General features: G+C 39.7%; 2 protein-coding genes across 4 annotated transcripts in view; both read left to right on the forward strand.

Annotated features, from left to right (window-relative positions):
* On the forward strand, nt 1-27,400 carry LOC133648189 (protocadherin-10-like). 3 transcript variants are annotated; one of them, XM_062044018.1, is made up of 6 exons: nt 1-2,461; nt 2,561-2,655; nt 3,672-3,675; nt 15,034-15,092; nt 18,858-18,985; nt 25,939-27,400. In XM_062044018.1, the coding sequence occupies exons 1-6, from the start codon at nt 140-142 to the stop codon at nt 26,271-26,273; spliced, it is 2,943 nt and encodes a 980-aa protein (XP_061900002.1). In that variant the 5' UTR covers nt 1-139; the 3' UTR covers nt 26,274-27,400. The 3 variants fall into 3 exon arrangements, with proteins under 3 accessions (XP_061900002.1, XP_061900001.1, XP_061900000.1); XM_062044017.1 differs by having other exon boundaries at nt 1-2,655; nt 18,858-19,003; XM_062044016.1 differs by having other exon boundaries at nt 1-2,655.
* LOC133648089 (protocadherin alpha-C2-like) overlaps nt 26,330-27,988 on the forward strand; it is a 23,360-nt gene continuing 21,701 nt past the window's right edge. The window contains exon 1 of the mRNA XM_062043867.1: nt 26,330-26,364. Within this exon, the coding sequence (XP_061899851.1) occupies nt 26,330-26,364 (35 nt within the window). The remainder of the gene's footprint in view (nt 26,365-27,988) is intronic.

Raw genomic sequence — 27,988 nt, forward strand, 5'->3', positions numbered from 1 at the left:
CTCTCCTCACACAGCGCGTAAAGTTAGCAAATATGTTAAAAGGTTACGCATGAGGACTCCGTTGCTTCAAGCTGTGACGTCCGTGCGTATTTCTACACCATGTCCAGGCTGTGGTGACTTTTACGCACGACACTAGAAAATGGACCGGAGGCTCTCCAAGGGCAGCTGGCTGCCGGTGACCGGGCTGGTCATCTCCCTGCTGCTGTGCGCCTGCGTGGTGGACTTGGTGCTGGCGCAAATCCGCTACTCCATCCCCGAGGAGCTGGAGCACGGAGCCTTCGTGGGCAACATCGCGGAGGACCTGGGCTTGGATGTGGCCAAGCTGTCCGCGCGTCGCTTCCGCATCGTCTCCGGGGCCAAGAAGCAGTATTTAGAAGTCAACTTGGAGAACGGCATTTTGTTCGTGAATGAGAAAATAGACAGAGAGGAGCTTTGTGAGCGCAGCCCCAGCTGTTTTTTGCACCTGCAAGTCGTCATCGAGAACCCGCTGGAGCTCTACAGAGTGGAAGTGGAGATTTTAGACGTGAATGACAATTCTCCCAGCTTCCCGTGGAGCGAGTTCAACATAGACATCACCGAGTCGGCGGCGCCCGGCTCCTGCTTCCCGTTAGAGAGCGCGCAGGACCTGGACGTGGGCGCGAACTCGCTGCGCTCCTACCAGCTGAGCGCCAACGAGCACTTCATCCTCAACATCCAGACGCGTAACGACGGCAGCAAGTTCGCGGAGCTGGTGCTGGACACCCCGCTGGACCGGGAGCGCCGTAAGAAACACGAGATGGTTCTGACCGCTTTTGACGGCGGGTCACCGGAGCGCACCGGGACCGCGTTGATCACCATCACGGTGCTGGACGCCAACGACAACGTGCCCGTGTTCGACCGCTCCGTGTACCGGGCCAGCCTGGTGGAGAACGCGCCGCGCGGCACGCCGGTGCTGAAGCTCAACGCCACCGACTTGGACGAGGGCGCCAACGGGGAGGTGACGTACGCCTTCAGCGGGCACGCGCCTCTCAAAGTGCGGGAGCTGTTCAGCGTGGACCCGTACACGGGCGAGGTCCGCGTCAAGGGCGTCGTGGACTACGAGAAAGCCAGCGTGTACGAGCTGTACGTGCAGGCCAGGGACCGGGGACCCTCGGCGGTCGCCGTGCACAGCAAAGTCCTGGTGGACATCGTGGACGTGAACGACAACACCCCGGAGGTCATCCTCACCTCCGTGTCCACGCCGGTGCTGGAGGACGCGCCGCCCGGCACGGTGATCGCCGTCATCAGCGTCATGGACCAGGACTCCGGCGAGAACGGCAACGTGGACTGCCAAATCCCCAACAACGTCCCGTTCCAGCTGCACTCCTCTTTCAAGAACTACTACACGTTGGTGACCAGCGACTTCTTGGACCGGGAGGCGGTGAGCGAGTACAACATCACGCTCACGGCTCGCGACCTGGGCTCGCCTGCTTTATCCACGCGTAAAACCGTCCTGGTGCAGGTGTCGGACATTAACGACAACCCGCCGCGGTTCTCGCAGCCGTCCTACACCGTCTACGTGACCGAGAATAACGCCCCGGGCGCCTCTATTTGCACCGTGACCGCCTTCGACCCGGATTCCAACCAGAACGCGTATCTGTCCTATTCCATCCTCGACGGTCCAATCCAGGGCATGCCGGTGTCCACGTACGTGTCAATCAACTCGGACAACGGCAACATTTACGCGCTGCGCTCCTTTGACTACGAGCAGCTGCGGAACTTCCACATTCAAGTCCAAGCGCAGGACGCCGGTTTCCCGCCACTCGCCAGCAACGTAACAGTCAACGTCTTTATTTTGGACCAAAACGACAACGCGCCGGTGGTCGTGTCCCCGCTGCCCAAAAACGGCACCGTGGCCACGGAGGTGGTGCCGCGCTCAGTGGACGCCGGTTACCTGGTCATTAAAGTCACGGCCATGGACGCGGACGCGGGGCAAAACTCCCGCTTGTCCTATCAGGTGACGCAAGCCACCGACCCGGGGCTGTTCAGCGTGGCTTTGTACACCGGGGAAATCCGGACTATCCGCAGGCTGGCGGACAAGGACGCATACCGGCACCGGCTGGTGATCCAAGTGAAGGACAACGGGCAGCCTCCTCTCTCCGCCACCGTCTCCGTAGTCCTCACGGTGGTGGACAGCGTCCCGGAGTCCTTATCCGACTACGGCGACCTCACCCTCAGCCCGCAGCCCGCCTCCAACCTCTCCCTCTACTTGATCGTGTCACTCAGCACCATATCGTTCATCTTCCTGGTGGCGATAATCGTCCTGGCCGCGGTCAAGTGCTACAAGGACCGTGAGACCCTGAGCGGCTACAACCTGCCGCCCTTTGCCTGCTGCTGCTGCGCGGGCTTCCAGCCGGATCCTCCCGCGGAGGTCTTCAAGAAATCCAACCTCAACTTGCAGATTTCCTCCACGGCCAACAAAGTGCCCACCAACTGCGTGGAGGCGAACGGCGGCGGCGGCGGCGGCAGCGTGGCTCAGCCGTACTGCTACAAAGTCTGCTTGACCCCGGAGTCCGCCAAGAGCGACTTCATGTTTTTGAAGCCGTGCAGCCCGAGCAGCGCGCCGCGCAACAACGAAGCCAAGAGCGCGGAGCATTCGTGGGGGGCGTCGGTGAACAACGGAGCGACCACCCCTAGGTAAAATCAATAATAATAATAATAAATCCCACTTTTTTTATTTTTTTAAATTCATTTTAAGGGTGCTTTTTGAACAATTACGCACAGTGCGCATTTGGAAGCTTAATTACGCACGCGTAAAAGTGGACAATTGCACGGTTTAATTTGCTGCGGGGGGGGGGGGGGGGGGGGGGGAAAGAAAATTCATTCTTAATGCCTCTTCCATCATGTGTCAGGGGGGAGGAGGCGAGGTGGGGGGAGACTAAATTACCCCCCCCCCCCCCCCCCCCCCCCCACCCCCCCTCCCGCACAACAACAAGTCAAGGGTAATGGACAAGGTGAATGACAGTTTGTCCCTGGTTCTTACAGCCGAGACTATATAGGACAAATCACCCCTCTGGTCATCCCTCACAGAAGCATTATATCGCACAATGTGGCGTATTCTCCTTGGGGGGTGGGGGTGGGGGGGTGGGTGGGGGGGGGCATGTCCATTATTGATGAAAAACAGCAAATGTTCTGGGGTTTTTTTTGGAAGTGGGAGTATAGGACACAAGGAATGGAGGAGGAGGAGGAGGAGGGAGCGCAAGGACATGGCTGGACTGAGACGTGGGCCGCCTGTAGATGGGCGACGTCTCTGGGTGCAAGGGGGAGACGGAGATGGGAAGTCATATTTGTCAGCAGGGGGTGGACGGGGAGGGGAGGAGGGGAGGAGGGGAGGAGGGGAGACAAGGGAATTAAAGGAGGCAGGATGTAGTGTTTTCTAATTCCGGCAGACAGGGCAGTAGACCGTTAATGTGTGTGTGTGTGTGCGTGTGTGTGTGTGTGTGTGTGTGTGTGTGTGTGTGTGTGTGTGTGTGTGTGTGTGTGTGTGTGTGTGTGTGTGTGTGTGTGCACTTGTCTCACCGTCCTTGTGTGGACATCCACTTGATAGCCATCCTTTCTGTGAGGATCTTTTGACTCGTGAGGACATTTGCCTGGTCCTCACAACTACAGAAGTCAAATATTTTTTTGACTTTGTGTGTTTTGCATTCTGAAAGTGAGGTTGCAACTAGGGATGTCCGATAAATGTTTTAAAATGTAATATCGGAAATTATTGGTATCGTTTTTTTTATTATCGGTATCGTTTTGTTTTGTTTTTTTTGTTTTTTTTGTTTGTTTTTTTTATTTTATTAAATCAACATAAAAAAACACAAGATACACTTACTCGTGCACCAACCCAAAAAAAAACTCCTTCCCCCATTTACACTCATTCACACAAAAGAGTTGTTTCTTTCTGTTATTAATATTCTGCTTCCTACATTATATATCAATATATATCAATACAGTCTGCAAGGGATACAGTCCGTAAGCACACATGATTGTGCGTGCTGCTGCTCCACTACTAGTACTAACCTTTAACAGTTCATTTTACTCATTTTCATTCATTACTAGTTTCTATGTGACTGTTTTTATATTGTTTTACTTTCTTTATTATTCAAGAAAATGTTTTTAATGTATTTATCTTATTTTATTATTTTTTTAAAAAAGTACCTTATCTTCACCATACTTGGTTGTCCAAATTAGGCATAACAATGTGTTAATTCCACGACTGTATATATCGGTTGATATCAGTATCGGTAATTAAAGAGTTGGACAATATCGGAATATCGGATATGGGCAAAAAGCCATTATCGGACATCCCTAGTTGCAACTCTTTACTCCCATCTAGGGCTAGATATATATTTTTTCATCATTCTAGCTATAGTGGAAAGGGGGGCCCTCACAACCTACTAACCAAACGTGGGTCCACACAAAGTAGGCAAGACATGTATGTGTGTGTGTGTGTGTGTGTGTGTGTGTGTGTGTGTGTGTGTGTGTGTGTGTGTGTGTGTGTGTGTGTGTGCTTGTATATCCACCCTTCTTGAGACATCAACAAGGAAAAGTATGTTCCAATATGAGGAGGTGTGAACAAGTTAGGACCGGGCTCATGGTCCCTAAAATGAAAACAATTGCATCTAATATTTTATTTTTATTTTTTTAAATTTGTATAAAGCACTTTACATTGAGTAAAAAACCTCAAAGTGCTACAGTGTATTAAAAAATAAAAAAAAATAAAAAGATAATTAAAAAAAAATAGAATAGCCAAATAGCTAAAACTATAGTATGCTTATATCTAAAAAAGGCTTTAAAAAAAAAAAAAAATCCACAGTCTGTGGTGCCCTCAGGTGGTCAGGGAGAGCGTTCCACAGACTGGGAGCGGCGGAGCAGAAAACCCATTGTTCGTATAGCTTTGTCCTCGGAGGTTGGAGGAGGTCAGCCTGTAATAGAGCGGTGTTTTTCCAACCACTGTGCCGCGGCACACTGGCGTGCCGTGGGAGATGATGTCATTTCACCTATTTGGCTTGAAATTTTATTTTTTTTGCAAACCACTAATTTTAATCCGCAAATAAGAGTGTCGCCGCTGTCTAGAGCTCGGCAGAGTAATCAATCAATCAATCAATCAATGTTTATTTATATAGCCCTAAATCACTAGTGTCTCAAAGGGCTGCACAAGCCACAACGACATCCTCGGTACAGAGCCCACATAAGGGCAAGGAAAACTCACCCCAGTGGGACGTCGAGTGGGTCTGACATAATATTGTGAAAGTCCAGTCCAACCGTGTAATACTATTCCATATCAGTAGGTGGCAGCCGGTAGCTAATTGTTTTTGTCGTGATCTGTATATATATATATATATATATATATATATATATATATATATATATATATATATATATATATATATATATATATATATATATATATATATATATATATATATATATATATATATATATATATATATATATATATATATATATATATATGTATGTGTGGGAAAAAATCACAAGACTATTTCATCTCTACAGGCCTGTTTCATGAGGGTTTTCTCAATCATCAGGAGATTTTCTCATCTCCTGATGATTGAGGAAACCCTCATGAAACAGGCCTGTAGAGATGAAATAGTCTTGTGATTTTTTTCCCACACATACATATTACGCTCTACCACGGTATCGAGCACTATTTTTTTTGGATAATCCAATTAAGACACATCTATATATATCAATTAAGACACATATATGCAAAATAGAAAGAAATAATACATTTAGTAAGAAAAGTTACAGTGCTTTATTGATGCACATTATTTCCAGGCTTTCGAGGGCCAAATAAAATGAAGTGGCGGGCCACATCTGGCCTTTGGGCCTTGAGTTTGACACCTGTGATATTATTAATGTTGTAAATACAAATCATCATACATCTAGAAAGGCGGGTCCTAAAGTGGTTGGCATTATTCAGAGGTCTCAAGAAGGTAAGAAATACAAGAATGTGTGTGTGCGCGTGCGTGTGTGTGTGTGTGTGTGTGTGTGTGTGTGTGTGTGTGTTAATCACCAGCAGACACCACCAGGGAGAATGACAAATGTCATCTCGGTCACGGGCACACTACTTCCAGGGGGTGGGCGGTTGAGGTCACGGGGGGTTGTTATGCAGCTCCTCGAGGAGAGAGCGTCCCTCTTTAATCGTTAATTGGCTCCCTAATTCACTCAGCAGCACACACACCCACGCACACACACACACACACACACACACACACACACACACACACACACACACACACACACACACACACACACACACACACACACACACACACACACACACACACACACACACACACGCACGCACACGCACGCACAGGCAGAGGTCGAGAGGACACATCATCCAGTGACGCCATGGATGGAGGCCTGGCAGCGTGGATGCAAGGTGAAGTCATAGACGGCAGCACAAGGACCTGGAGTGACTTTCCAAGGCTCTCCGTGATGACAAACCTTGAATATTCACATTAAGTGCACACACACACACATACACACACTTACACACACACACACACACACACACACACACACACACACACACACGATGATAATTTCCATCATTTTCTCCTTGGCCAGCTCCCCTTTGAAGATTACAATCATGTTCTGTTTCATCCTGCTGGGCTTCTAATTGGTTTTGTAGGCCGCTTGGCAATGGGTGCGTTTGGAATACATATTCCGGTATAAATAACGGTATTATTACGCTTTTGGGTCGCATTGTTCGTCTTATAGCGACTTTTAGTGAATTAATAGAGCGTGGGGTGAATAATATGAGGCAGAGTGGAGAGAGAGAGAGAGAGAGAGAGAGACTGCATGGGACCAGGCGTAAATATCACTCGGGTGCCCTCTTTCACCACCCCCCCCCCCCCCCCCCCCGCAGCGCCACGGAGGATAAAAGCAAAACCAAGTGACAGGCGAATCTTAGCTGAGGGCAACAACGCCACCTCGCCTCTTAAAATGAATTTCTACCAGACATCCACACGGTGGAGGCATCGATTTCGAATGGAGTAGAGAGCCTTTGTTGTCGTCGCACAAGAACGTACACCGCAGGAACTGAAATAAGGGTTCGACTCAGACTTTAAATTTGAAAAACAAATCAGCAGCGTCGTACAAAAAAAGCTTTTATCAATTACGCCAAATAGCGAAAGTGAAACCGCTTCTATCAGGACATGATCTTGAGAAATTAATCCACGCCTTTATCTCGACTCGTTTAGACTACTGCAATGTATGTAGGCATTAGCCCACCTGCAGCTCGTGCAGAACTCTGCTGCTCGTCTGCTAATACAGACCCGCAGACGTGAGCACATCACCCCTATATTAGCGTCCCTTCACTGGCTCCCTGTGCGTTACAGAATCCATTTTAAACTAATTTTATTTGTTTTTAAATGTCTAAACAACCTCGCGCCAACATATCTCTCCGACCTCCTTCAGCCTTACTGCCCCACCCGATCCCTAAGATCAGCCGATCAGCTGCTACTGACGGTCCGGGACACACGGCTGAAGCTTAGAGGTGACAGAGCTTTCGCCGCTGCTGCTCCCAAGCTCTGGAACGACCTACCTCTGAGTGTTAGACAAGCCTCCTCTCTTCCTGTTTTTAAATCTCTCTTAAAAACATACTTTTATTCCATGGCTTTTAACACTGAGTGATATCCATCCAGCAATGGCACCCCATAATACACCTGCTGTGAACCTGTTTTTATGTTTTATTTATTTTATTTATTTATTTTGTTATCGTGTTCTGTTTGTGTTGTGTTGTTTGCTCGGTTCTCGTATTATTTTTAACCTGCCCATTGTACAGCACTTTGGCTACCCCTGTGGTAAAGTTGATTTGATTTGATTTGATTTGATTTGATATTTGCTTATTTTCTGTCTGATAAGATAATTCTTCTTACTAAGCAGATTTTTAATGTTAGAGTGTTTTACTTGTTTTAAGGGTTTCGGTCCTAAATGATCTCAGTAAGATATTACAGCTTGTTGCTGAGATTTGATGACCTATATTGAGTAAAACATGCTTGAAACTAGAATATCAACTGTTGTGTCGTCAACACCCACAAGTATAAAACTACTTTTTTAAAGTCATCATTTCTTATTTCAAGCATGTAAAAACAAAACAAATCATGACTTTGACACAATTGTGTCTCATAATTAAAACAGATGACAGCCAAATGGACTTTGCTGTTTTATTTCCAATGAAACAATAGAAAATACGTACTCAATTAGTAGCACAGTTGTTATTAGTGAGAATATATTTATTTTAAGGTATTTTTGGGTTCATTGAGGTTAGCTAATTAGGGACCGCAATGTCCCTTTGGGACAGAGAACCCTATTGTTATTGTAACGTTTTATTCTTTATTATTATTATTATTCCGCCGCCTCTTTGAGCTGTAATTTGACCCCCTTAACATGCTTCAAAACTTACCATATTTGACACACATCAGGACTGGCGAAAATTGCGATCTAATCAAAAAACCAAACACCAAAACTCAAAATTTCGCTCTGGCGCCCCCTAGGAAAAAACACAGACAAAACTACTTGTAACTTCCGGACCTAGATGTCATACATTGACATCCTTCAGCAAAAAGCAACAGGAAATTGGCAATTCCCCCTTCAAAACAAAAGTTTAGTAAAATCACTCACTTTTGCCTCTTTGAGCTGTAATTTGACCCCCTTAACATGCTTCAAAATTCACCAAACTGGACCCACACATCAGGACTTTCAAAAATTGCGATGTAATAAAAAAAAATTAAAAAAAATCAAAATTGCGCTTTAGCGTCCCCTAGGAAGAAAACACAAACACAACTGCTCCTAGGAAGAAAACTCAGACAAAACTACTTGTAACTTCCAGTAGGAATGTCGTAGAGACATGAAACAAAAACCTTTATGTAGGTCTCAATTAGACCTAGATTCCATACACTGACAACGCCAGGCAAAAATCAACAGGAAGTTTGCAATTCCCCCTTCAAAACAAAAGTTGAGTAAAAACAGTCACCTTTTTTCAAACATTATCTCCTCTGAGCGCGTTTGTCGTGTCGGCTTCAAATTAGCACAGGAGAGAGATTGAACCCCTCTGATTAAAAGTTGATGAAAGTTTTTTAATGCTACGGTTTGGATTTTATGAGCCCTCAAAGTCGGTCCCGTCCATCGCTGCTTGCAGCTTTAATTAGGGTCCGCACAGGACCATTGTCAAAGGAATCCCAAAGGGAGTTCCTTTTGCAATGGGACGAAAGGAACCTATTGTTATTGTAAGGTTTTATTATTATTATTCCGCAGCTTTGCGCACTACTTTGCCCCCCTTAACATGCTTCAAAACTCACCAAATTTTACACACATATAGAAAAACGTGCCCCAAACAGTTTAGTAAAAAAAACAAACCCCAGAAATCAAAATTGCGCTCTAGTTTGACTTGTTTTGGAAAGTCTTGACAAGCCAAATTTTCTTGTTCTATTGGCAGATAAATGTACTTAGTTAAAATAATAATTCTTCTCACTAAGCAGATTTTATGTTAGAGTGTTTGACTTGTTTTAAGGGTTTTGGTCCTAAATGATCTCAGTAAGATATTACAGCTTGTTGCTGAGATTTGATGACCTATATTGAGTAAAACATGCTTGAAACTAGAATATCCACTGTTGTGTCGTCAACACTCACAAGTATTAAACTACTTTTTTAAAGTCATCATTTCTTATTTCAAGCATGAAAAAAAAATCATGACTTAATAATTAAAACAGATGACAGCCAAATGGACTTTGCTGTTTTATTTTCAATGAAACAATAGAAAATACGTACTCAATTAGTAGTACAGTTGTTAGTAGTGAGAATATTAGGGATGTCCGATAATGGCTTTTTGCCGATATCCGATATTCCGATATTGTCCAAACTCTTAATTACCGATACCGATATCAACCGATACCGATTTATACAGTCGTGGAATCAACACATTATTATGCCTAATTTGGACAACCAGGTATGGTGAAGATAAGGTCCTTTTTAAAAAAATAAAATAAAATAAAATAAGATAAATACATTAAAAACATTTTCTTGAATAAAAAATAAAGTAAAACAATATAAAAACAGTTACATAGAAACTAGTAATTAATGAAAATAAGTAAAATTAACTGTTAAAGGTTAGTACTATTAGTGGAGCAGCAGCACGCACAATCATGTGTGCTTACGGACTGTATCCCTTGCAGACTGTATTGATATATATTGATATATAATGTAGGAACCAGAATATTAATAACAGAAAGAAACAACCCTTTTGTGTGAATGAGTGTGAATGGGGGAGGGAGGTTTTTTGGGTTGGTGTACTAATTGTAAGTGTATCTTGTGTTTTTTATGTTGATTTAATAAAAAACAACAAAAAACAACAACAACAACAACGATACTGATGATAAAAAAAACGATACCGATAATTTCCGATATCACATTTATCGGCCGATAATATCGGCAGGCCGATATTATCGGACATCTCTAGAGAATATACTTATTTTAAGGTACACTGGAAAAAGTCAGTGTTCAAAAACAAGAATAAAAAATACAAAAATTAGAGGTATTTTATTTTAACTAAGTACATTTATCTGCCAATAGAACAAGACAATTTGGCTTGTCAAGACTTTCCAAAACAAGTACAATTAAAGCTGCAAGCAGCGATGGACGGGACCGACTTTGAGGGCTCATAAAATCCAAACCATAGCATTAAAAAACTTTCATCAACTTTTAATCAGAAGGGTTCAATCTCTCTCCTGTGCTAATTTGAAGCCGACACGACAAACACGCTCAGAGGAGATAATGTTTGAAAAAAGGTGACTGTTTTTACTCAACTTTTGTTTTGAAGGGGGGATTAAAAACTTCCTGTTGATTTTTGCTGGGGGTTGTCAGTGTATGGAATCTAGGTCTAAGTGAGACCTACATAGAGGTTTTTGTTTCATGTCTCTACGACATTCCTACTGGAAGTTACAGGCAGTTTTGTCTGAGTTTTCTTCCTAGGAGCAGTTGTGTTTGTGTGTTCTTCCTAGGAGGCGCTAGAGCGCAATTTTGAGTTTTTTTTTTTTTTTTTTTAATTAGATCGCAATTTTTGCAAGTCCTGATGTGTGTGTCCAGTTTGGTGAATTTTGAAGCATGTTAAGGGGGTCAAATTACAGCTCAAAGAGGCAAAAGTGAGTGATTTTACTAAACTTTTGTTTTGAAGGGGGAATTGCCAATTTCCTGTTGCTTTTTGCTGAAGGATGTCAATGTATGAACTCTAGGTCCGGAAGTTACAAGAAGTTTTGTCTGTGTTTTTTCCTAGGGGGCGTTAGAGCGAAATTTTGAGTTTTGGTGTTTGGTTTTTTGATTAGATCGCAATTTTTCGCCAGTCCTGATGTGTGTGTCAAATATGGTAAGTTTTGAAGCATGTTTAGGGGTCACATTACAGCTCAAAGAGGCGGCGGAATAATAATAGTAATAAAGAATAAAACTTTACAATAACAATAGGGTTCTCTGTCCCAAAGGGACATTGCGGTCCCTAATTAGCTAACCTCAATGAACCCAAACATACCTTAAAATAAATATATTCTCACTAATAACAACTGTACTACTATATGAGTACATATTTTCTATTGTTTCATTGAAAATAAAACAACAAAGTCCATTTGGCTGTCATCTGTTTTAATTATGAGACACAATTGTGTCAAAGTCATGATTTTTTTTTTCATGCTTGAAATAAGAAATGATGACTTTAAAAAAGTAGTTTTATACTTGTGAGTGTTGATGACACAACAGTTGATATTCTAGTTTCAAGCATGTTTTACTCAATATAGCTCATCAAATCTCAGCAACAAGCTGTAATATCTTACTGGGATCATTTAGGACCAAAACACTTAAAACAAGTAAAACACTCTAACATAAAATCTGCTTAGTGAGAAGAATTATCTTATCAGACAGAAAAATAAGCAAATATCACCCTTATTTGAGATATTTCATCTTACTTAGATTGCAGTTTTTGCAGTGTAGTTTTGGGTTTATTGAGGTTAGCTAATTTTACTTGTTTTGGAAATTTTTGACAAGCCAAACTTTCTTGTTCTATTGGCAGATAATTTTGCTTAGTTCAAGTAAAATACCCCTCATTTTTGTATTTGTTTTCCTTGTTTTTGAACACTGACTTTTTGCCGTGTACAAAGTAGTACCTCAACCTATGAGCCTGATTGGTCCTCTTAACTCAAAACCCTCGCATCTCAAATTGAAATGAACGGAAATCTGTGTAACTGGTGCTCGGCCCCGCCAAAACAGTACCGTTTTAATGATGTAACGTGCTATTAAAAAGAAAACCTAACTTTTATCGAAGAACTATTGAGTGAAAACAATACAATTTAATCGGGTATAAACAATACAGTAGTTCCACAAAGTATTATGTACAGAATTTACCTTGGAAATTGGACTTTGACGGTATCCTTTGTCAAACACACCATCATCAGCTTTCCCATATTTTCATAGATACATGTTTAAATAGTATTTTGACTCATTCTGCTTCAGTATGCATGGCACAGACTTGCAGTGATACAATCAAATTGCTTCCCCATGTGGATCCACTACACCAGGGGTCACCAACGCGGTGCCCGCGGGCACCATGTAGACCGTAAGGACCAGATGAGTCGCCCGCTGGCCTGTTCTAAAAATAGCTCAAATAGCAGCACTTACCAGTGAGCTGCCTCTATTTTTTAAATTGTATTTATTTACTAGCAAGCTGGTCTCGCTTTGCCCGACATTTTTAATTCTGAGAGACAAAACTCAAAAAGAATTTGAAAATCCAAGAAAATATTTTAAAGACTTGGTCTTCACTTGTTTAAATAAATTCATACATTTTTTTACTTTGCTTCTTATAACTTTCAGAAAGACAATTTTAGAGAAAAAAATACAACCTTAAAAATGATTTTAGGATTTTTAAACACATATACCTTTTTACCTTTTAAATTCCTTCCTCTTCTTTCCTGACCATTTAAATCAATGTTCAAGTATTATTATTTTTTTATTGTAAAGAATAATAAATACATTTTAATTTAATTCTTCATTTTAGCTTCATTTTTTTCTACAAAGAATATCTGTGAAATATTTCTTCAAACTTATTATGATTAAAATTGAAAAAAATTATTCTGGCAAATCTAGAAAATCTGTTGAATCAAATTTAAATCTTATTTAAAAGTCTTTTGAATTTCTTTTAAAATTTTTGTTCTGGAAAATCTAGAAGAAATAATGATTTGTCTTTGTTAGAAATACAGCTTGGTCCAATTTGTTATATATTCTAACAAAGTGCAGATTGGATTTTAACCTATTTAAAACATGTCATCAAAATTCTAAAATTAATCTTAATCAGGAAAAATTACTAATGATGTTCCATAAATTCTTTTTTTAATTTTTTCAAAAAGATTCGAATTAGCTAGTTTTTCTCTTCTTTTTTTCGGTTGAATTTTGAATTTTAGAGAGTCGAAATTGAAGAGAAACTATGTTTCAAAATTTAATTTTCATTTTTTTCGTGTTTTCTCCTCTTTTAAACCGTTCAATTAAGTGTAAATATCATTCATTATCAATAATAACATAGAGTTAAAGGTAAATTGAGCAAATTGGCTATTTCTGGACATTTATTTAAGTGTGTATCAAACTGGTAGCCCTTCGCATTAATCACTACCCAAGAAGTAACTCTTGCTTTCAAAAAGGTTGGTGACCCCTGCACTACACGCTCTGTCATGTTTTTCGATGATTTCTTTCTTTCATTCAATGAATATCATCCACTTCTTCTTTTCAGCATTGTCCTTCACATTCACACAACACTGCTACGTCCATCTCTAGCTACAAGCTAACGCTCGCTACTGAATCCAGATGTTTCGGGCGGCTCTTACGGGTTTTACCGTGACATTTCCACCGCGGAGATTCTTGTAACTAGGGATGTCCGATAATGGCTTTTTGCCGATATCCGATATTCCGATATTGTCCAACTCTTTAATTACAGATACCGATATCAACCGATACCGATATCAACCGATATATGCAGTCGTGGAATTAACACATTATTATGCCTAATTTGGACAACCATGTATGGTGAAGATAAGGTAATTTAAAAAAATAATAATAAAATAAGATAACTAAATTTAAAACATTTTCTTGAATAAAAAAGAAAGTAAAACAATATAAAAACAGTTACATAGAAACTAGTAATTAATGAACATTATTAAAATTAACTGTTAAAGGTTAGTACTATTAGTGGAGCAGCAGCACGCAGAATCATGTGTGCTTACGGACTGTATCCCTTGCAGACTGTATTGATATATATTGATATATAATGTAGGAACCAGAATATTGATAACAGACAGAAATGGGGGGAAGGAGGTTTTTTGGGTTGGTGCACTAATTGTAAGTGTATCTTGTGTTTTTTATGTTGATTTAATTAAAAAAAAAACAAACAAAAAAAAACGATACAGATAAGAAAAAAAACGATACAGATAATTTCCGTTATTACATTTTAACGCATTTATCGGCCGATAATATGCCGATATTATCGACATCCCTACTTGTAACCCAAGTTTTTGGTTGCAACTTGAAGCATAACTTATCTGAAAACACTCTTAAGTTGAGGTACCACTATTTACCTAACCATGTTTGTGTTTAAGGACTAACACCATGACGCATGACACAAAGAGAAGAGCGGAATTTTTGAATGGAAATGTGTAATTTTGATTAGACTTGTTTCCTTCTTTCATTCTAGACCTGGGTTTAACATTGTACTCCCTGCAACCACACCATTAGGTAAACCTGCTCTATAATGAATATTATCATACTACTTCTAATATTTTTGGTTACCTTATACATGAGGAGACTATTGGAAACTGCTCTTGGTCACATAAAGTGTCGCTCAACACCACTCAGAAGCACACAAAATAAACACATCATTACCCATAAATACAGACACACCTGCAGGTGCACCAAGTGAATGTACGGATGACTTTAAATTGACTTCACATTTTCCTCCTTCTGTTTCCGCAGCTGAAGCAAGCCAACACAGACTGGACCCTCACAAAGAATCAGCATTCCTCCATTAAAAGGTATACAAACCCGTTCATATGCTATTCAACTGGCTTTCACGTCGAAATATGGGAGAGAAAGACCACTAGAGTGCTCCTGTTGTACAGAGCAGTGTTTTTCAACCACTGTGCCACGGCACACTAGTGTGTTATCTAATTTCACCTATTTGGGTTCAAAGTAGGGATGTCCGATAATGGCTTTTTGCCGATATTCCGATATTGTCCAACTCTTTAATTACTGATACCGATATCAACCGATACCGATACTGATATATACAGTTGTGGAATTAACACATTATTATGCCTAATTTGGACAACCAGGTATTGTGAAGATAAGGTACTTTTTTTTTTTTAATTAATAAAATAAAATAAGATAAATAAATAAAAAAAAATGTCTTGAATAAAAAAGAAAGTAAAACAATATAAAAACAGTTACATAGAAAGTAGTAATGAATGAAAATGAGTAAAATGAACTGTTAGTACTATTAGTGGAGCAGCAGCACGCACAATCATGTGTGCTTACGGACTGTATCCCTTGCAGACTGTATTGATATATATTGATATATAATGTAGGAACCACAATATTAATAACAGAAGGAAACAACCCTTTTGTGTTTTTTGGGTTGGTGCACTAATTGTAAGTGTATGTTGTGTTTTTTATGTTGATTTAATTAAAACAAATAAAAAACAAACAAAAAAAACAAACAAAAAAAAAAAAACGATACCGATAAAAAAAAAAAACGATACCGATAATTTCCGATATTACATTTTAAAGCAATAGTTAAAAGTATTTTTTGTAAAGCAGTAATCATAGTCTGCAAAATAAGTGTTGTTGTTGAGTGTCGGTACTGTCTAGAGCTCGGCAGAGTAACCGTGTAATACTCTTCCATATCAGTAGGTGGCAGCCGGTAGCTAATTGCTTTGTAGATGTCGGAAACAGCGGGAGGCAGCGTGCGGGTAAAACGGTATCTAATGCACTGCAAAAAGTCAGTGTTCAAAAACAAGAAAAAAACAATACAAAAATGAGGGGTATTTTATTTGAACTAAGCAAAATTATCTGCCAATAGAACAAGAAAATTTGGCTTGTCAAGACTTTCCAAAACAAGTAAAATTAGCTCACCTCAATGAACCCAAAAATAGCTTAAAATAAGTATATTCTCACTAATAACAAGTGCACTTTTCTTGGTAGAAAAAAATGAGACCTTTTTGCCCAATATGTTGAAAAATATTCTTAAATGAAGTAAATAGTAGTGCCATTATCTTGACATAATGATATGCGCTCGGCATTATGATTTTTTTTTTCATGCTTGAAGTAAGAAATTATTACTTTGAAAAAGCAGTTTTATACTTGTGAGTGTTGATGACACAGCTTTGCAACAGTTGATATTCTAGTTTCAAGCATGTTTTACTCAATATAGGTCATCAAATCTCAGCAACAAGCTGTAATATTTCACTGACATCATTTAGGACTAAAACCCTTAAAACAAGTAAAACACTCTAACATAAAATCTGCTTAGTGAGAAGAATTATCATATCAGACAGAAAATAAGCAAATATCACCCTTATTTGAGATATTTCATCTTACTTAGATTTCAGTTTTTGCAGTGTGCTTAAACCAAAAATAAACAAAAGGTGAGTGCCCCTAAGAAAAGTAATTGAAGATTAGGGAAGGCTATGCAGAACGAAACTAAAACTGAACTGGCTGCAAAGTAAACAAAAACAGAATGCTGGACGACAGCAAAGACTTACTGTGGAGAAAAGACGGCGTCCACAAAGTACATCCGAACATGACATAATCAACTATGTCCCCACAAAGAAGGATAAAAACAACTAAAATCTTCTTGATTGCTAAAACAAAGTAGATGCGGGAAATATCGCTCAAAGGAAGACATGAAACTGCTACAGGAAAATACCAAACAAAGAGGAAAAAGACATTAAAATAGGAGTGCAAGACAAGAAGTAAAACACTACACACAGGAAAACAGCAAACAACTCAAAATAAGTCAGGGGGTGATGTGACAGGTGGTGACAGTACACCTACTTTGAGACAAGAGCTATAGTGATGCATGCTTGGTTATGCTTTAAAGTCATATCCAACAATTGCGACAACGACTTTTTACTGTCAACTGAGTTTCGTTTTTTAATGATGTCTGCTGGTGGTGTGCCTCCGCATTTTTTCAACGCAAAAAATGTGCCTTGGCTGAAAAAAGGTTGAAAAACACTGCTCTAGAGCAGTGGTACCGGCCGCGGCCCGACTGGTACCGGGCCGCACAAGAATTAAATAAAAAAAATAAAAAAAATAAAAATTTAATGAAATCAACATAAAAAACACAATATATACATTATAAATATAGATCAATACAGTCTGCAGGGATACAGTCCGTAAGCACACTGATTGTATTTATTTATGTTAAAAAAAAAAAAAAAAAAAAACTTTTTTTTTTTTAAAAAGTAAATTCAAAAGACTTTGAAATAAGATTTAAATTGGATTTTACAGATTTTCTAGATTTGCCAGAATATTTTTTTTGAATTTTAATCATAATAAGTTTGAAGAAATATTTCACAAATATTCTTTGTCGAAAAACAGAAGCTAAAATGAAGAATTAAATTAAAATGTATTTATTATTGTTTACAATAAAAAACATAAATTTACTTGAACATTGATTTAAATTGTCAGGAAAGGAGAGGAAGGAATTTAAAAGGTAAAAAGGTATATGTGTTTAAAAATCCTAAAATCATTTTTAAGGTTGTATTTTTTCTCTAAAATTGTCTTTCTGGAAGTTATAAGAAGCAAAGTAAAAAAATTAATGAATTTATTTAAACAAGTGAAGACCAAGTCTTTAACATTTTTTCTTGGATTTTCAAATTCTATTTGAGTTTTGTCTCTCTTAGAATTAAAAATGTCGGGCAAAGCGAGACCAGCTTGCTAGTAAATAAATACAATTTAAAAAATAGAGGCAGCTCACTGGTAAGTGCTGCTCTTTGAGCTATTTTTAGAACAGGCCAGCGGGCTACTCATCTGGTCCTTACCACGTTGGAGACTCTTGCTTTACTTCAATCAATAACGGAGCAGCATCTCCTCCTCCGTGGCTCACTAGTGCAACAACAACGCCCGGAAATGTGTCCCGTGGAAAACCGTCCGACCGGAACTCTCTAATAACTAAAGTTCCTTGGGTGAATAATGTAAACTCACCACACCGGTATGTTTTAGCGCTTTCATGGCGAGTTTACTGACAGATATAAGTAAGAACTTTACACTACTTTATATTAGAAATGGCAACAGCGGAGGATGAATGTCACATAACAAGAAGATAGAGAAAAAGAAGAAGCTTATCGACAACTACAAAGGCGGATGCGTGCAAATTTTCAGGACTTATGCAGATCCCAAATACAGATCAGCAGGTACCAGAAGGTAAGAAAAGTTGCTTTTGCATAATATTGCGAAACAAAACACCAGATAATATGTCTGGGATTTGGGGGGGAATGGGGTTTGTATTTAAAAAAAAAAAAGATTATTTTTTTTTTTTTTTTTTTTTTTTTTACATAAATAAATACAATCATGTGTGCTTACGGACTGTATCCCTGCAGACTGTGTTGATCTATATTGATATATAATGTATATATTGTGTTTTTTATGTTGATTTCATTAAAAAAAAAAGAAGAAAAAAAAAAAGAACTTCTTGTGCGGCGCGGTACCAATCGGTCTGCGGACCGGTGGTTGGGGACCACTGCACTACACCGTGTGTCATACCATAGCAGTGAGTGTATTGTTCCTATTCTACACAGTTACAACTCCATCAACATGGATGGAACACTCATGCGCAAGGCCATGCATGCAGACCCCGAAAACTACGTCACATCCATGGCACCCGGGCAGTACTGGACCTGGGGCACTCATGCGAGAGGCCCAAAAGGTATGCAAGGAAACTCAATACGACATCATATAAAGCAGTGATTCTCAACCTTTTTTCAGTGATGTACCCCCTGTGAACATTTTTTTAAATTCAAGCACCCCCTAATCAGAGCAAAGCATTTTTGGTTGAAAAAAAGAGATAAAGAAGTAAAATACAGCACTATGTCCAGTGTTTCCCATAAACTGCCAAGATACCTGTGGCGGTGTGGCTATGGGCCGTGGTCACCATGACATCATCGAGTAATTTGCATAATTTACTAGAATGATATGATTTTCTCTAAAAAGGCTCAAAAAATGTATACTTACTAATTAATAATAAAAGTTTTGTTTTAAACGTCCATCCATCCATCCATTTTACAATGTAATTACAACACTTTATGTACATATTTATATACAGATTTGAACAGTAAGTTATTCACTGAAATGTATTTATTAATTGTGGTTCTTACAAAAAATATATCTTATAAAATATAAAAGCTAAAATGGCTCTGCCCCTTTAATTAGTGCATACTAAATAATTTAACTTTAGCCTACTACTACAACCATATTATTTACCAGCAACATAAAGTGAAACAGAGGCAGAGGTGTCCTGCCACAGTCAGTAACAAATAAACAGAAAACATTAGTGGTGGTACAAACATCTGATCCACTGAACAAAGAGCTCCAAAAATCTTGAACTTTAGACTGCCATCAGTTTTACTCCCTACACTTAACCATGTGTTTCCTACTGCCTGCAGACTTTGCACCCTTTGTTATATACACATGTTGTGTTTCTAATATAAATACATTTAATAAAGTCAAGTACAAATAAGGCAACAAGAGAAGTATCCTACACTTCTCTTTTGTAAAGTAAATCTGAACAGCCGATATGGGCATCTACATCAACTATATGATTTGCCTGAGAAGCTGGACAGGACAAAAAATAAAAAATAAAAATAAAAATAAAAATAAAAATAAAAATAAAAATAAAAATAAAAATAAAAATAAAAATAAAAATAAAAATAAAAATAAAAATAAAAATAAAAATAAAAATAAAAATAAAAATAAAAATAAAAATAAATATAAAAATTAAAAATAAAAAAAAAGCCGAAAAATATATTTTTGGCGGACGTAATTCTTTCATGGCGGGCCGCCACAAATAAATGAATGTGTGGGAAACACTGATGTCATCAGTTTCTGATTTATTAAATTGTATAATAGTGCATAATATTGCTCATTTGTTGTAGTCTTTCTTGAACTATTTGGAAAAAAAGATATAAAAATAACTAAAAACTTGTTGAAAAATAAACAAGTGATTCAATTATAAATAAAGATTTCTACACATAGAAGTAATCATCAACTTAAAGTGCCCTCTTTGGGGATTGTAATAGAGATCCATCTGGATTCATTAACTTAATTCTAAACATTTCTTCACAAAAAAATACATCTTTAACATCAATATTTATGGAACATGTCCACAAAAAATCTAGCTGTCAACCCTGAATATTGCATTGTTGCATTTCTTTTCACAGTTCTTTTTGACAGACATTTAAAAAAAATCTCACGTACCCCTTGGCATACCTTCAAGTACCCCCAGGGGTATGCGTACCCCCATTTGAGAACCACTGATATAAAGCACCCTTGTCAAACTCAAGGCTCATTTGATATGACCCCGTGAAAGTGGAGAAATAATACGTGCCAACAGAGTACATTATCATTTTTTTTTACTAAATGTATTCCTTTTTTTCTGTTTTGACTGAAAAAATACTTGTACTGCGTGCAATTGCAAATATAATAAAGTGTAATACTATCTAATAATGTAAGAAATATGAAATTGTTTTGAATTATTTAATTAAATGTGTATGAATTTAGAAAGGGAAAGTACTTATCAATGAATCTGTACTAATAATGTTGTTAATGTTTGTAATGTAATGTTAGTTAAATTGGTATGAACTAACTGTCCTGCACTAAGCTGGGCCTTCATAGGGGCCTGGTGTTAGCTCACGTGAATGTATGCAGCCTGCGTAATAAGTATCAGGAAGTAGAGTGTATTATCAAAGATAATTTTATTAATATCTTTGCCATTTCTGAGACCCACCTTGATGATTCCTTTTCTGATTCAATTGTAGCCATTGAGGGGTTCTCAATTTTTAGGAAAGATAGGAACAGGTTTGGGGGTGGGGTGGCTATTTATGTTCAGAATCATTTATCTATCAAAGTGCGCAATGATTTGATGAAGGAGAGTATTGAAGCTATTTGTGTGCAGGTCTATCTGCCTTATTTGAAACCAATTATAGTAGGCTGTTTCTATAGGCCTCCTAGTGCTGATGCTCCGTATCTGAAGGAGTTATGTGAGATGTTTGACAGGATATCAGATGCGAATAGAGAAATCTATTTACTGGGTGATATGAATGTTGACTGGCTGGGACAGGGGTGTACAAACAAAAATAAGTTACTATCCATTTTAAATGCTTGCAATCTGTCCCAAATTGTTGCCCCTCCCACGAGAATAGGTAGTAATAGTGATGGTATTATTATAGCTACATGCATTGATCATATTTATACAAATGTTCCGGACCAATGCTCCAAAGCAGTCTCGGTTCCTGTAGGTTTTACTGACCACAATATAATATCTGTCACCAGAAAGACAAGGGTTCCTAAACCTAAAGCGAAAATTATTTTTACAAGGTCTTATAAGAGATTTGATGAAGAATGTTTTATTGATGAAATATCCTGTTTAAATTGGAACGAGGTGTGCAGTGAGGAAGACCCTGAGGCTGCACTGGACTTATTTATGTTAATGTACATGAGTGTTGTGGACAAGCATGCCCCTTTGAAGAAGTTTTCTGTCAAAACTAAGTCTGCCCCATGGATTGATAATGGACTTAGAGGTTTAATGACAGAAAGAGACATGGCTAAAAAAGCCTCCGTCAACTCTGGTTTAATTGATGACAGGCATAAGTACTGTTCCTTAAGAAACCAGGTCACAAAGTTAAACAAACTGAAAAAAAGGGAATATTACAAACAGAGGTTATATGATGTGAGATATGATAGCAAAAACTTATGGAATGTTTTGAATGAAATCATGGGTAGAAGGAACAATGTCTGTACACCTTTTGTGGAATCAAATGTGTTGGTACTCACTAAGCCATGTGACATTGCCAATCATTTTAATAACTATTATGTTGACAAGGTATCTCAATTAAGGCATGGTATGCATATATCGAATAACAACAAATCAGCTGACCTCATTAGGAATATTATAATGGATAATAAGGACTGTGAATTCAATTTTCATCAGGTTGAAGTCAGTGAGGTTGAGAGGTTACTACACTCTCTTCCTGACAACAAAGTAGCTGGTGTAGACAACCTGGATAGTAAATTACTGAAAATGACTGCTGGTATCATATCAGTGCCTGTTTGTCATATTTTTAATAAATGTTTACAAGTGGGCCTGTGTCCAAAGATATGGAAGGTGGCTAAGGTTACTCCTCTACATAAGGATACCAAATTGGCTTTCAATGAGGGCAATTCTAGACCAATAAGCATCCTACCTGGGTTATGTAAAATACTGGAGAAATGTGTGTATGCACAAATTCAAGCTTACTTTCAATCAAATGGGCTAGCAACTGATTGTCAACATGCATATAGAACGGGCCACTCTACGTCCACGGCTCTTATACAAATGACGGACGATTGGCTTAATGCTATAGATAATTCTATGTTGGTTGGAGCTGTGCTGTTAGATTTTAGTGCTGCATTTGACATGATTGACCACTCTCTTTTAATTGAGAAACTTAAATGTTATGGTTTTAATACTTCAAGTTTAATGTGGATACAGAGTTATTTGTCCTCAAGATCACAACAGGTGTATCTTAATGGCAGCTTGTCTAATAGCAGAAGTTTGGATTGTGGTGTTCCACAGGGAAGTTGCCTAGGACCTTTACTTTTTTCTATATTCACCAATGATTTACCTTGGGCTACCGGGCGTGCAAGATTGGTTCTTTATGCTGATGATGCAACCTTATATCATGCTGCACCATCATGCAGTGTACTTAATGTAGTATTGAGTGAGGAACTAAAAGCTGTGCATGACTGGACAGTATGTAACAGACTTGTCCTTAACACCTCAAAAACAAAAAGTATTATATTGGGGACTAGGCAAGGGTTATCTTGTGACCCAAAGTTGGATTTGAGGCTAGGTATTTCAACAGTTCAACAGGTCAGAAGTGCCAAGCTCCTTGGAGTGATGCTGGACTGCACTCTATCCTGGTCAAATCATATCAGTGATATAGTTACAAAGATGGGAAGGGCTGTTGGTATTTCCAGGAAATGTGCTGGTTTTGCTGATCCACCTCTTCTTTGTCAAATTGTTAAGAGTTTAGTCTTGTGTCATATTGACTATTGTTCTACAGTCTGGGCGTCTGCTGCAAGTGGTGAGATCAGTAAGCTCCAGATTGTCCAGAATAGGGCAGCAAGGCTGGTTCTTGGTTGTTCACTAAGAACCAATGTGAACCAAATGCATGCTTCTCTTTCCTGGCTAACAGTGCAGAACAGGTTGTTGGCTAATACTCTTATATTGTTCAAATCAGTAACCGGTAGTAAAACTCCTGCTTTTCTCATGGCCCAAATAGTTCACAGTAGCACTATACATAATCACAATACCAGGGCATCCAGTGAGGGGCATTTTGTACTCCCTCGTCCCAGGAAGAATGCTTTGCGGAAATCTTTTATTTATAGATCTTTATCGCTCTGGAATAACCTGCCTCGAATTCTCACTAGCATTGAAAGTAAACAGGTTTTTAAAAAGAGAGTAATATTTTATCTGAGTTTTTAAATTAGTTTGCTCATTGATGATTTGTTTGTTATATTTATATGGTAATTATTATTCTGTGACTGTAAATTGTTTGCTTGTTTTTTTATTGATGCTTTTATTTTTTTCTGTATTGTGTAGTTATAATTATATGCTTTTACTTGTAATTGTATTGAATTGTGGACCCCAGGAAGACTAGTGGGTTGTTGAGGCAACCAGCTAATGGGGATCCTTAATAAAAATCAAAAATCAACTTGGGTTTAGAAGTAGTTATAATCTGTAATAATAAAAACTATTAGTTATTATTTGTGTTTCCTAATAATGCGAAAAATAATATATTATCATACATTACACTTTTTCCTCCCTGCTTGGCACTCGGCATCAAGGGTTGGATTTGGGGGTTAAATCAGCAAAAATGATTCCCGGGCGTGGCCACCGCTGCTGCTCACTGCTCCCCTCACCTCCCAGGGGGTGATCAAGGGTGATGGGTCAAATGCGGGGAATAATTTCGCCACACCTCGTGTGTGTGTGTGACAATCATTGCTACTTTAACTTTTTTTAAATAAAATAAATATCTGATTGACTTATAAGTTTGAAGTGAGTTATCCATTTAATTGTACACTGTAAACATGACAGTAGGTAAAAAAAAAAAAAAAATCAAAACAGCCAGAATTTTGCCGTAAAAAAACAGTTTTTCCATGTACAGTAATTCACCATGAAACAACAACAACCGTGTATATTGAAAAATGGCCTCTCAGTCGCCAGAATGTTAACGTTACAAACACAGTGGTAGCATTTTTACATTTATAGAAATGTTCTGTAAAAAAAACACCGTAAATTGTACGGTAAAATGATGGCCTGTCTATAGAGAACGTAAAAAAATTATATAATGATCAAATGCACGTGCAATTGTATAATAATATCACAAGGCCAATCCTTAAAAAAGGTAGAAAAGCGCTATACAAGTACGACCCATTTACCATTTACCATTTATACCGTATTTCCTTGAATTGGCGCAGGGAATATAGTATTCGCACGTCTAGAATTACTGCCGGGTGAAACTCGTTTCTCAAAATAATTAACGCATGCTTGGCCTTATCGCCGGTTCATTATTAACGCCGGATCAAATTCGTTTCGCAAAATAAAATTTTTATTATCGCATGTCTATAATTTTCGCCGGGTCTCGGTTTCGCAAAATATTTAGCATATGTCTAGAACTTCCGCCGGGTCAAATTCGTTACGTCACGAGTGACGATTTACCTGTCCTCATTTTCAAAATGGAGGAGGCGTATTTCAGTAGTTTGCAATCGCACAAAGGAAAAAAGATAAAGAGCTATTCAGTAGGATTTAAGGTCCAAGCTATTGAATACCGGTACGGTATGCTAAAAAGAACAGTAAGCAGCTATGTTTTATTAAAATAACGTAGCTGCGTGTGTCAAATACTGTATGAGTCATTAAATGACTCCCGCCTCCTGGTGGTAGAGGGCGCTAGTGATCCTTCTTGCGACTTCCGGTACTGCAGAAGAAGTGACAACACGCAGCAACATATCGTCTTTTTTTTCCTCTCTCCTGAACTTTTAACATGGAGGATTACATACCGGTATCTAAAATAAAACAGTTTTCTAAACTGGACTTTCAATGGAAGCAGGAGGTAATAATTAAAGGAATATCTCCATCGAGACAGAGAGACTTTTAAAACTGAAGAAATAAAATAAGGAAGACTTCTATAAACACGTTATCGATACTTTTGGTCAGAAGGAGCTGCAAATGGACTCCATTTATAAGTACAGGTAAGACCATAATAACGTTTTTTTTTATTAAATGTGCTTTTCATGATGGTATGCTTACATCACACTCAAAGCGCACGCCTAAATTTACCGCATTCCTTTTGGTAAACGCCGGAGTGAGAAGAGGTTTTAAAATAATTTGCGCATGCACAGCCATCCCGCAGGCTTCCGGTAAACGCCAGAGTGACAGGAGGTTTTAAATTAATTAGCGCCCCTGCGGCTATTCAAGGAAATACGGTACATTTATATTAATTTACAAATGTTTACAAGTGGCCCTCTGAGGGCAGCCATGACTGCGATGTGGCCCTCGATGAAAACAAGTTTGACACCCCTGATATAAAGGAAGCCAACACTGAAGTATCATTTCTCCCCCAGGGGAATACAAGATGTCTCCATCAACCACTAGTGTCCCCTCCCGGCCCTGGACTCCGCGGTGCACCCCGCCCCCCCAGCAGCAGCAGCCGTCCAACCCTGCCCATCCTCACCCTCACCCTCACCCTCACCCGCACCCGCACCCGCCGCCTGACTACCACCACAACGTCTACATCCCCGGGACGCCGTCGGGCTTCTGCACGCTGAGGCCCGCCGTGCAGCGCTGCAGCGACTTGGACGTACACAACTCCTTCTCCACCTTTGGCAAGAAGCGACGCCTCCAGATGTCCCCCCAGGGGGAAGCCGCCATGATCAATAACGACCTGTACAACGACTGACGTGCGACTGACTGGCGCGGACGATTTGAGCGATGGGAGAATCATTTGTTACGTAAATGAATGAACAGTTGGTCTATGAGTGGTCGAACAGGTGAGTTTCTGAAAATAAATGCTAAAAGCTACGTTTTTCACAGTTATAGTCGTCCTTCGCCACATCGCGCTTCAAGTATTGCGCGTCACTAATTTATTGTGGATATTTTCATATTTTTAAAGCATATTCTACAATTTTTTGGTGCTAAATTAAGCATTTTTAAGCATAAAATGGCAAAATAAATGTAAAGTATCAATACTACAGTAGTATTGGCCACCAAACCAATCAGAGCTCGCGGCTCATTATGGTGGGCACTGATTAGCTCCGCCCTTAGGCAGCATTGCTACAGTGCATCCCAAAAAGTCTTCACAGCGGTTCTCTTTTCCCACATTTTGTTATCTTACGGTTTTAGTTGAACAATTTCATTGGTGTTCTCCAAATTTTACAGACAATGCGCCGTAAAGACAAGGTGAAAAGTAAAGTAGGAACCATTCATTCTAAATTAAAAATGTTCATAGCTCGAGCATAAAAACAATGTTTAAAATCTTCTAAATAAGTTTTTCAACATTAAGAGCGCTCTCTGATATTGATTGATTGATTGATTGATTGAGTCAGAAATTGAATAATTTCATTGATGTTCTCCAAATTTTACAGACAATGCGCCATAAAGACAATGTGAAAAGTAAAGTAGGAACCATTCATTCTAAATCAAATATTTTCATGGCTAGAGCATAAAAAAAAAATGTTTAAAATCTTCGAAATGATCTGCCGGTCTGCCAATCTGCCGGTCTGTCGGTCTGCCGGTCTGCCGGTTTGCCAATCCAGAGGCACCGCCTCTGGATTGGCAGACCGGGGTGGTGGTTCCTCTCTTTAAGAAGGGGAACCGGAGGGTGTGTTCTAACTATGGTGGGATCACACTCCTCAGCCTTCCCGGTAAGGTCTATTCAGGTGTGCTGAAGAGGAGGCTACGCCGGAGAGTCGAACCTCGGATTCAGGAGGAACAGTGTGGTTTTCGTCCTGGTAGTTGAATTGTGGACCAGCTCTATACTCTCGGCAGGGTCCTTGAGGGTGCATGGGAGTTTGCCCAACCAGTCTACATGTGTTTTGTGGACTTGGAGAAGGCATTTGACCGTGTCCCTCGGGAAGTCCTGTGGGGAGTGCTCAGAGAGTATGGGGTATCGGACTGTCTGATTGTGGCGGTCCGCCGTGTCCCTCGGGAAGTCCTGTGGGGAGTGCTCAGAGAGTATGGGGTATCGGACTGTCTGATTGTGGCGGTCCGCTCCCTGTATGATCAGTGCCAGAGTTTGGTCCGCATTGCCGGCAGTAAGTCGGACACGTTTCCAGTGAGGGTTGGACTCCACCAAGGCTGCCCTTTGTCACCCATTCTGTTCATAACTTTTATGGACAGAATTTCTAGGCGCAGTCAAGGCGTTGAGGGGATCTGGTTTGGTGGCTGCAGGATTAGGTCTCTGCTTTTTGCAGATGATGTGGTCCTGATGGCTTCATCTGGCCAGGATCTTCAGCTCTCACTGGATCGGTTCGCAGCTGAGTGTGGGATGAGACTGGGATGAGAATCAGCACCTCCAAGTCCGAGTCCATGGTTCTCGCCCGGAAAAGGGTGGAGTGCCATCTCCGGGTTGCGGAGGAGACCCTGCCCCAAGTGGAGGAGTTCAAGTACCTTGGA

Source organism: Entelurus aequoreus, linkage group LG04 (assembly GCF_033978785.1).
Source record: "Entelurus aequoreus isolate RoL-2023_Sb linkage group LG04, RoL_Eaeq_v1.1, whole genome shotgun sequence".
NCBI lineage: Eukaryota > Metazoa > Chordata > Actinopteri > Syngnathiformes > Syngnathidae > Entelurus > Entelurus aequoreus.

Bases quoted from the DNA above. Each gene is read 5' to 3' on its own strand.
- LOC133648189 (XM_062044017.1), top strand. From the start codon at position 140: ATGGACCGGAGGCTCTCCAAGGGCAGCTGGCTGCCGGTGACCGGGCTG. The intron at 15,093-18,857 runs GTATACAAACCC...TATTCTACACAG, and splicing joins CAGCATTCCTCCATTAAAAG to TTACAACTCCATCAACATGG. The intron at 19,004-25,938 runs TACGACATCATA...TTTCTCCCCCAG, and splicing joins AGGTATGCAAGGAAACTCAA to GGGAATACAAGATGTCTCCA.